Source organism: Mytilus galloprovincialis, chromosome 8 (assembly GCF_965363235.1).
Source record: "Mytilus galloprovincialis chromosome 8, xbMytGall1.hap1.1, whole genome shotgun sequence".
In the NCBI taxonomy this organism is placed as follows: domain Eukaryota; kingdom Metazoa; phylum Mollusca; class Bivalvia; order Mytilida; family Mytilidae; genus Mytilus; species Mytilus galloprovincialis.
The window spans coordinates 94,993,373-95,003,762 of NC_134845.1; the positions used below are offsets into that span (position 1 = coordinate 94,993,373).

The window sequence follows — 10,390 nt, forward strand, 5'->3', positions numbered from 1 at the left end:
CGATTCAATCAAATCGGTTTTAAAGGTAACAAAGGGTCAGAAACAAAACCTCAGAGAATCACATAAAATCTACAAGGAGAAAGACTGGGTGTAAACACGGGATGATAGTTTCAATGAATCAAGCGCAAAATGAATCATCATACAGTCAAAATGTCAAATCTGAGAAAAGAATCCAATCTATACAATTACTGATCAGAAAACCAGTTTAGTATCTAAAATTATCAGTCGTCAACAATCTATTACAGAAAATGTTTAACTCTGAAGTGCTTCTGTTACAGAAAATGTTCAAACATGACTTTTAATACTTTTCATATAATAGAGAAATTAGCCCCAATGACCTTTTAATCACCATATATTATGTTAGTCGGCAGTAACTGGGATCATTTGACTATTCAGAACGATGAACTTTTAAACAACTCTACCTGGAAGTTAGCCTTTTGTAAAAAATAAAAAAAATACCCTATTATCTTTTTGGTTTTGCTTTTTTACCTAATGCCCTGTCAATTACTTTTTTGAACATACAACTTATAAGTGGCGATTGAATCAAGTCGGTTTTAGAGGCAACTCAAGGTCAGAAACATAACATCAGAGAATCACATAAAATCTACAAGGAGTAAGACCGGGTGTAAATACAAGATTGTAGTTTCAATGGACAAAGCGCAAAACGAATATCATCATTCAGTCAAAATGACCAATCCGAGAAAAAGATTCAATCTATACAATTACTGATCAGAAGACCAGTTTAGTATATAAAGCTATCCGTCGTCATAAATTTGGCAAACATATGTTCCTTTCAGCAAATCTGAAGTGCAATCTATTACATAAAATATTCAGACATCACTTTTGATACTGATATAATGGGGAAATTAGCCCCCATGACCTTTTAATCACCATATATTATCTGTTTACAGCCTGCTGATGAACTGTTAGTCGGTAGTAACTGGGATCATTTGACTATTCAGAACGATGAACTTTTAAACAACTCTATCTGAAAGTTAGCCTTTTGTAAAATATTAAAAATTACCCTATTTTCTTTTTGGTTTTGCTTTTTTACCTAATGCTTTATCAATTGCAGTGTTCGTTGTTGACTTGTCGTGCCTCTCTGAATTTGATAGGTCGATTTACCTCAATTATAGTCTTCAGTTTTTAACCTTAATTAATTTGTAATTAACGGATAGAAAAAAAAGTCATGATTGCACAACCATGACATTTTTGTGGTATTACAGGGAAGCACTTAACATGTTCAACATGTTCAACTGGTAAGTTTAAATCATCCTATCGAATATTTTACGGATGACATCACGGGTTGGTTGATCGTTATCGAAAATCTGTTTTACAGATGAGGACGAATATTATTAAATTGTCGTAACCACAATCCTGACCTCATCCCTTGAATGCGACCTAATATTAAGTTAGACTCATCATCAGGTTTGTACCTACACAAGCAACACAAGAGGTGTCTTATATAGAGTAAAATCAAACCTGTTTAGTGACAATCGTGTTTCCTAGTCTTTAAGGGTTTTATGTGTTTGGTTTGTATATTGTTGTGTGTCTTTTGTTCTTTGTGTCGTTATTGTCATGACATTCTCAGTTTTCCTTCAAATTATGAGGTTGCAAGTCACTATGGAATCTTTTGCATCTCCCTTTTGACACGAATTGATAATACACAAAGTAGTAATACGGTTTGACTGGTTGTAAAGTTTCATATAAACAAGAGTGATTGAGAAATTATAAAACGATTTTTTACTTTTGTTGAACAGCCTGAACAAAAATTCTAAACATCGCAAACAGGACATTATACATGTTATATGCGTTTGTTTTTCTACATTCGCTAGAGGTATATATCGGGGAGGGTTGAGATATCAAAGAACATGTTTAACCCCGCCGCATTTATGCACATGTCCCAAGTCATGAGCCGCAGGCCTTTGTCAGTCTTTAGTTTCTTATATGTAATTCGGAGTTTAGTTTGACGTCAATTATCACTGAACTAGTATACATATTTGTTTGGGGTCCATCCGAAGGACGCCTCCGGGTGCAGGAGTTTCTCGCTGCTCTGAAGACCCATTGGTGGACATCGGTTGTTGTCTGCTAATGGTCGGGTTGTTGTCTTTTTGACACATTTCCCATTTCCATTCTCAATTTTATGTTGATCATTTAATTTATTAATTTTACAGTCAGTGTAGAAATATTAAACAAACCAATAAGTCACTCGTTCCAGGCTTTAAATATTTTTCGTATGCTATTGTATACTGTTGTGAACAGGGATTTGATTTTGGTATTTTATTTTGACTTGTAATTAAATATATAATGTCCTTCATTTCATGATCAACCTATTTGTAAAGAAGATACTAATGTATCATACATATAAACTGCTTACGATTAGTTTCTACATACATTACGCACAATTAAAAAAATACAAAAAAATAATGATTTATAATAACACAATGCACAAACACAATACACGTTTTCATAATTAATAAATGTATCGATTAACATGGTTTAAAGTTTTGTTCTAGCTACCATTGTACCTCTAACAGATAGGTAATTGAAAGTTATTCTATGGTTAGATACGACATAATAACACAATGCACAAACACACTACACGTATTCATAATTAATAAATGTATCGATGAACATGGTTTAAAGTTTTGTTCTAGCTACCATTGTACCTCTAACAGATAGGTAATTGAAAGTTATTCTATGGTTAGATATGTCTATTGTTCTTGGCACTTGTGCATAAACTACAGTACTAAATAACTGTTTTAGTTGACTATTGTATCGCACGATTGCTTTTAAATGTAAAAGATAATAAGTGTACTAAGTAACAAAATGCTTCAAATTTCAAATACAAAAGGTGCGTTCAAGTAATAAATATGTAGTGAAATGACATTTAAATATTTTGCTTTTAACTTTATTCAAATCTGTAATTTTTTTATAAACCGTTCCTAATTTTAAACTTGTAATCATATCCCCCAAATATACGTGTGCAAGTCCGGTAATTTTGAAGTTATCTTTACCACTGAATGTACACTTATCATCAGTCGTAATGCAAAATCGGGAAATAACTGTATAGTATTTTTAGTTCCGATTTGATGGTAGCAAATGAAGTTTACTGGAGACGCGCTAGCAGAGTAAGTTAACAGGTATTTTTTAGCATCAAATCACCAATTGATTCCGTCGGAGCTGAACATTCAATATTGTTATCCCCAGCTTACGAAACTGACTAAACAATGTTAAATCATACATTTAAAATCTGCCATATGTCGTTTGCGCTTTCGCTTTTTTATCCGTAGCATCAATCATTGTAAATTGTGCAAAATCGTTTGTAAAGTTCATTTTGATTCTATAACGTGACTATTTCGCATGTCATCAATTCACAATTGATGCAATACAAATGTGTACGCAGGCGCAGACGACGTATGACAGATTATATATGTATGATTTGACTTTGTTTTCTGTCAGTTTCATTAGAATGAAGATAAGAATATTGCATGTTTTGCTCTCATGGCATCATTTTTTGTTTAATGGTCTCAAATGATCGTTTGCGGGCTCCATGATCAGATCGCCATTTAAATCACATATTGATGCCGTCGGAGCTTACAATACAGTACAGTTACAATACAGTTATATCCTAAATTTTGTTTCCTGAATGCTTGTTCGTATTCTTGTTCTTCCACACTAGTCAGTTGATTCTAGTAAATAGGATAAGTATTATACAAGAAATGTATTTGTGCTAATGGTGATTTAGAGTATAGTTTTGTCATCTTTTTAATGTAATCATATTTAAACCGACAAGTTATAGACAATCTTAAAACTGACGAATACACAATATCCGTAAATTATATGAATTAAATAAGAATAAGATGAAAGAATATTACATATATATACAGGAAATCACACATTGTCAAGCTAACCAAAATGGTGAAACATTTGTTTCAGTTGGAGCGGCTTATTTCTAATATTGTCTGATTTCCAATATATCAATGTTCATCTTTGGTTTGGAATTGAATGATCATTTCATTTTACAAAAGTATTAATTGAAAACAATCATATTCTAAAATATAACAAAAGCATATATTCCCTGTGAAAAAGGAAAATAATGGTTGTTGAAGGATTAGTTATAGATTTTACCTTTTATTTAAGGACAATGCATTCATGGTCCGGAAGAGTTAGCTTTCCACCGTATAATAGCGAGTTTTAAATGTATTTTGTCATATTACATGCACATCAAAATGGCTCAGGTAGCTTCTAAAACGTGTGATATTTGTGTTTCTGGACCTGGTCATCACTACTGTGAACAGTGTGACCAGCTGTTTTGTGATGGATGTAAACTATCTCATTTACGGACAAAGATGACAAAGAATCACACATTCCTAAGTGGTCCAAATATAAACCGAGAAGTTAAACTATATTGTAAAGAACATGATCAAAACTTTATATATTACTGCAAGGAATGTAATTCGCCGATTTGTAAAATATGTGTGATTAAAAAACACAAATCACATGATTTTGCTGAAATCAGGGAATCAACTGAAGGAATCAAAGCTGAGGTCAAAATGGTGATCGACATGAAGATGAGAAACCTGCAGTCAAAGATAGCAGATATTAACCAAGGTACCCATACATATCAAGCTGGTGTACAGAAAGTTATCCAGGTTATAAAAGAAGAAGGGAGACACTTGAAAGAGATGATTGATAAGAAAGTCGAAGGTCTTATTAATACTGTAAAGGAGAAAGATAGAAGGAATGTTCAAACCTTACAGTCTGTTGGCAATGAGTTAAAAACAGCTTTGGATAAGGCAAAGGAGCTGCAGAAATTTGATCAAGACACCCAGGGTATAAAAGATACTACGAAGTTGATACAAAAGCTAAAACAAATAAAGTCACAAATCGATCAAATAGAAGAAATGAAGATTCCTATTATGCCATCAGTCAACTATGCCAAAAAGACAGTAGCAGAGGGAGAAATAGGAAAACTGTTTGGGGAACTAACATTTGGGTAAGTTTGTTCTTAGTTAGTGATTCTATGAAATTGCTTTGAAAACTCTTATTGTCTTTTCCTCTTTTTTCATATGAACTTTGGTTTATAAGCAGTCTCTTTTCGACTGAAAAGGGTTGAATAAGTATGGCATTTCCGCTTCTTGTTTTAATTATATTCTGTATTAGTATATCAGATAATCAAAGTTTTCCAGATTTAATAGAATATGCGATAATGCAATGCCAGTATACGTTTTTATTCCAAATGTTCAGTGTTCTCGGATCATTAATTAAAATAACCAGCATTTCATGAGTTACAACACAAGCAAAGTAATGCGTTGACTTTATAGAATCCTAGATATATGTTTACAGTTTAAATTGGAATTCAGCAGGATTCAAAATCTTCCTAGTACACATTTGGAATTCAATATCTACTAAAAGAAATTGGAATTCCGATTTATACTTTAAGTAATTAAAATCCAGTAAAAATCAGCATTCCAGTATCTACTGCTGGATATTAAATATCAAAATGTGTAAAAGAATGATTCTGAATTTGTAGTAAATTTCTAGTAGAATCAAGGATAGCTACGAATACAAAGAAGACGTCGTTATACTATAATAATGATTTTTTTTATCTTAAAGACAAAATGTCAAATACGTTGAATACATTTTGGTTTTTGTTAATATTGTCATTACAATTACTAACAATTGACCAGCAAATTAAGTTATAGTCCAAACATGAAGTTATAATTTGATTAAAAGTTATGACATACCTGTACTCTAAAGAGATTTGAAAACCATAAAGGACCTTTTATAAACTAATGATATAGCGATTTTAGAAAAGATGAAGGACTTTTGGAAAAAAAAGCGTTGCTATGAAATGAATTCATAGGAAACTGTAACTCCAATTTATAAAAAGTTGTTCCTTCTGAATCCTATTGAACCATAATATAAACATGATAAACATCTCAAAACCTATTCTTTTAAAATTATTATGACGAAGACCTAAACCTAATTGCATTCCGTATAGACTGTATTAGGTGTTTAAGTTTCATTGAATCATTGCCCTTCTAGTAAAAGTTTGATCAAAGACTTTTGGTTTCACGCCAAAAAGTCAGTAACCAAAGAAAAACTAAACGGTCTTTAATAACAGACATATACACGAAATGTTAGTACAAACTATTAATAGACATATATATGAAGTGTTAGTACATACTATTAATAGACATACATGTATATATGGAATGTTAGTATAAAACTATTAATAGACATACTTGAACCTGCAGTTTTCAATTAAAAAGTGGTAGTTCAAACTTAATGTAACAGTTATTATCAAAATCTTATCACATCAATCACAAGAAAAACATTCCAACAGGGCATAAACAAAGAAAACATTCCGGCAGGGCATACACAAAGAAAACATTCTGGCAGGGCATACACAAAGAAAACATTCCGGCAGGGCATACACAAAGAAAACATTCCGGCAGGGCATACACAAAGAAAACATTCCGGCAGGGCATACACAAGGAAAACATTCCAACAGGGCATACACAAAGAAAACATTCCGGCAGGGCATACACAAAGAAAACATTCTGGCAGGGCATACACAAAGAAAACATTCCGGCAGGGCATACACAAAGAAAACATTCCGGCAGGGCATACACAAAGAAAACATTCCGGCAGGGCATACACAAGGAAAACATTCCGGCAGGACATACACAAAGAAAATATTCCGGCAGGGCATACACAAAGAAAACATTCCGGCAGGGCATACACAAAGAAAACATTCCGGCAGGACATACACAAAGAAAACATTCCGGCAGGGCATACACAACGAAAACATTCCGGCAGGGCATACACAAAGAAAACATTCCGGCAGGGCATACACAAAGAAAACATTCCGGCAGGGCATACACAAAGAAAACATTCCGGCAAGGCATACACAAAGAAAACATTCCGGCAGGGCATACACCAAGAAAACATTCCAACAGGGCATACACAAAGAAAACATTCTGACAGGGCATACACAAAGAAAACATTCCGGCAGGGCATACACAAGGAAAACATTCCGACAGGGCATACACAAAGAAAACCACTATTTCATATGCCAGTGTATATTATACTTCCCCTTTTGCACCTGGATAAGTGAAATAGGAAAATAACAAAACAGAACTAAAAGCAATAATTTTAATGCAATTTGGAAACTCGTTTGCGTTATTTTTGGGGTATCTTAACACATCTTATTCGGTTTGTTTATATTTATAAATACACTGTTTTATTTGATTTCATAATACTTAACAATTTTAACGCACATATAAGATGTGAATGAAATTCTTAATAAGATCATTATTTTTACGCAGAGAAACTGTCAAAAAAGAAGAAAACCCTAAACCTAAGGAGAACGTCAGGTTTGTATTTATAATAGACATTTAACAAAGTTCTTTCTGTTATTCCCGTTTTCGTGTTCATCTCTTCTGTGGATTTGACTTTTGCTACACTAATACAACTAATCAAAATACCTGGGTTTGTCATTGTAAGTTATATATACATATAACATTGCGTTATACTGTTCGTCAACTCTATACTTATCCTTTGTTCAATTGGTGTTGATTCCAATAGAACCGATGAGTATGATATTAACCATTAGCACGTATACTTATTGGTGATCAAAAGAACCATGATTATAATTCAATACGCAAAACGCGCGTTTCGTTTACATAAGACTCATCAGCGACGCTCAGATCAAAATAGTTATAAAGCCAAACAAAGACAAAGTTAAACAGCATTGAGGACTTAAAATTCCGAAATGATGTACCTTATACGCCTAAGGTAATCTTTTCTTCGGATAAGAAAATCCTTAGATTTTCAAAAAAAATCAATATTTTGTTACAGGAAATTTATAAAAATGACCACATAATTGATCCTGTTGATATTCATGTCAACACCGATGAGTGACTACTGGGCCGGTGATGCCTTCGGGGACGAAAGTCTACCAGCAGTGGCATCAACCCAGTGGTGTAAATAGTTATCAAAGGTACCAAGATTATAATTTAGTACGCCAGACGCGCGTTTCGTCCACATAAGACTCATCAGTGACGCTCAAATCAAAATCGTTGTATAGTCAAACAAGTACAAAGTTAAAGAGCATTGAGGACACGAAATTCCAAAAAGTTGTGCCAAATACGGCTAAGGTAATACTAAGTTATTAAATGTTAAATAATGGTTCTATCTCTTTTAGACATTTTATTATGATATAGCAAACCCTAAAACGAATCAGTGATTTGCAGTACCATCAATTGCTTAGAATATACATATGGTTCACTTTTGATAGATCAGACTAAAGGGTTGCACGACATATATAAACAATGTAAATATATGTTATTCGTTTAGTTTAGCTTTCCAAAATGTCCTACCTTAAAGTATTCATGTTAAAAATTTGTCCAGAAAAGAGATCAAAGACATAAAATTACACTTTTGCAAAAATTGACTAATTATGGCGCATAATTTTGATACAAGTAAGAGGTTTAGCGATATAAAACCAGGTTCAATCCACCGTTTTCTACATTTGAAAATGCCTGTAGCAAGTCAGAAATTTAACAATTCTTTTCCATTCGGTTTTGATGTGTTTTGTCATTTGATTTTGCTATGTGATTATGGACTTTCCGATTAAATTTTCCTTTGAGTTCAGGATTTTTGTGATTTTACTTTTTGATATCTGAGCAAAATAAAAGGTGAGTATTCAAATAATAATTGCGTTCGAATATTTATATACAATCAAGTTCTATGAAAGTTACACATCTCCCTTGAGAATATCTAAATATGATGTCTTTTATAGAGTTACAAGAACAGCCAAACAATACAGATACAGATGCTGTTATTGCAAGTAAGTGTTATGTTATGTAGTTCTTTTTCGGAAGAGTACAAAAGACGCAGTACAAGTGCACAGTTCATTATGAAATCAGATATGCAAATTTGAAAAACATAGATATGTAAAGCACAAAACAAGTTTAACCCTTTTAATAAAATTTCATTTTATGTTCAAGATGTTATAATACAATTATTGAAACAGATCTGTGTCTATCAATTTTTAACCTTTATTGTTAATACAATGCACATTGATTCGACTTTCCTGAATGATATTATGAAAACGCGCGTATAGTATATATAGATTACAACATGGCATATTTTATTTTAGACCCTTTATCAGTCATAGATCCAAATATTATATCTTTGAGTATTTATGATAAAACTCATTTCTACTTCTCATTCTTAATTAGATATTTATCGTCAGACTCTGACCTTTACCTATTTTAAGTGATAGGATATATTCGGCAACATGTATTCTACGCTTATGTATTTACTGTTAAATTCTAATTCGTAAACTCAAACGAACATGAAATATTTATCAAATAACCACAAACTCTAACATGGTAGACGCCACATGCAGAGACAAGCGAACATTTCATTATCAATATGAGTATGGATAGTTCGTAAAAATACACAGGTATTAAGTAGCTTGTACTTGTTTCCCCATAAAAGTGGTTTACAAACCTGAAAATAAATAATAAAATTAATAATATGTTTTATTTGGCAAAATGCTACTGTACACTTTGACTTCAATGGCTCGAATGACTTTAAACCATCTGAGTATAATGCGTGAACTCAATATCCCAATTGAACCAACATTACTATAATTAACAAAACACATGTCAACTATAAACAAACAACATTTTTACATGTTCGATTTTGTACAACTTTGATAAATACATGTAAAAGACTGTTCCTGAGTAAACAAATATACCACCATGATAAAGAGGACACAATAGTTAATTCAACAATGTAGAGCCGTAGAACTTGTTTTTAACTTTTGGAAAAAAATCATTGTGACAGCATTAATATGTTAAGCCCTGTTTATGTTAACAATGAACCTCAAATATGTAAGACATAAAATAAACATGTCCTCATTCAGTAACTTAGTCAATGGTTGCTTTTTATTAAAATCTGTTAATTTATTAATATCCCCAAGACTAATTACAGCTTATCAATTTAAATATCGATACTTTTCTATCGCAATGTAAATGTCATGCTCATACATGTTCCCATTTAAAGGTCATTATTAGTTTGAAAAGAGGAGGTGGCGATGCTCCTATCACAAAAACGTTGAGACAGTGTTTTAAGATATACATTTTTTACGATCCCGATCACAAACGGGTTAACTGAGCAGATTTGGTTTCGTCTCAATTTTCCGTATAAGTGCCATGCTATCGCAGTTTTAGATCTTTGAATAGGAGAATAAATGTCTCAACTGCAATTTGAACTACAGTGACATACTTTACTGTGTATAAATGGAGGGTAATACATGTATATCAGAAGAAGCATAACCATGTCAAGTCTCCATACTGGAAGTCATGTG

The 10,390-nt window shown here is 32.6% G+C and overlaps 1 protein-coding gene across 1 annotated transcript; it reads left to right on the forward strand.

Annotated features, from left to right (window-relative positions):
- Positions 1 to 4,434: 4,434 nt before the first annotated feature.
- LOC143043843 (uncharacterized) lies at positions 4,435 to 8,864 on the forward strand. The gene is made up of 3 exons (XM_076216024.1): positions 4,435 to 4,999; positions 7,338 to 7,385; positions 8,813 to 8,864. Exons 1-3 carry the CDS (start codon positions 4,557 to 4,559, stop codon positions 8,862 to 8,864), a joined length of 543 nt encoding a protein of 180 aa, XP_076072139.1. The 5' UTR covers positions 4,435 to 4,556.
- The last annotated feature ends 1,526 nt before the right edge of the window (positions 8,865 to 10,390 follow it).

Excerpts from the sequence above, each read along its gene's own strand:
- LOC143043843 (XM_076216024.1), top strand. The coding sequence starts at position 4,557 with ATGGTGATCGACATGAAGATGAGAAACCTGCAGTCAAAGATAGCAGAT. Across the intron at positions 5,000-7,337 it reads TTTGGGGAACTAACATTTGG|AGAAACTGTCAAAAAAGAAG; the intron begins GTAAGTTTGTTC and ends ATTTTTACGCAG. Across the intron at positions 7,386-8,812 it reads AAACCTAAGGAGAACGTCAG|AGTTACAAGAACAGCCAAAC; the intron begins GTTTGTATTTAT and ends TGTCTTTTATAG.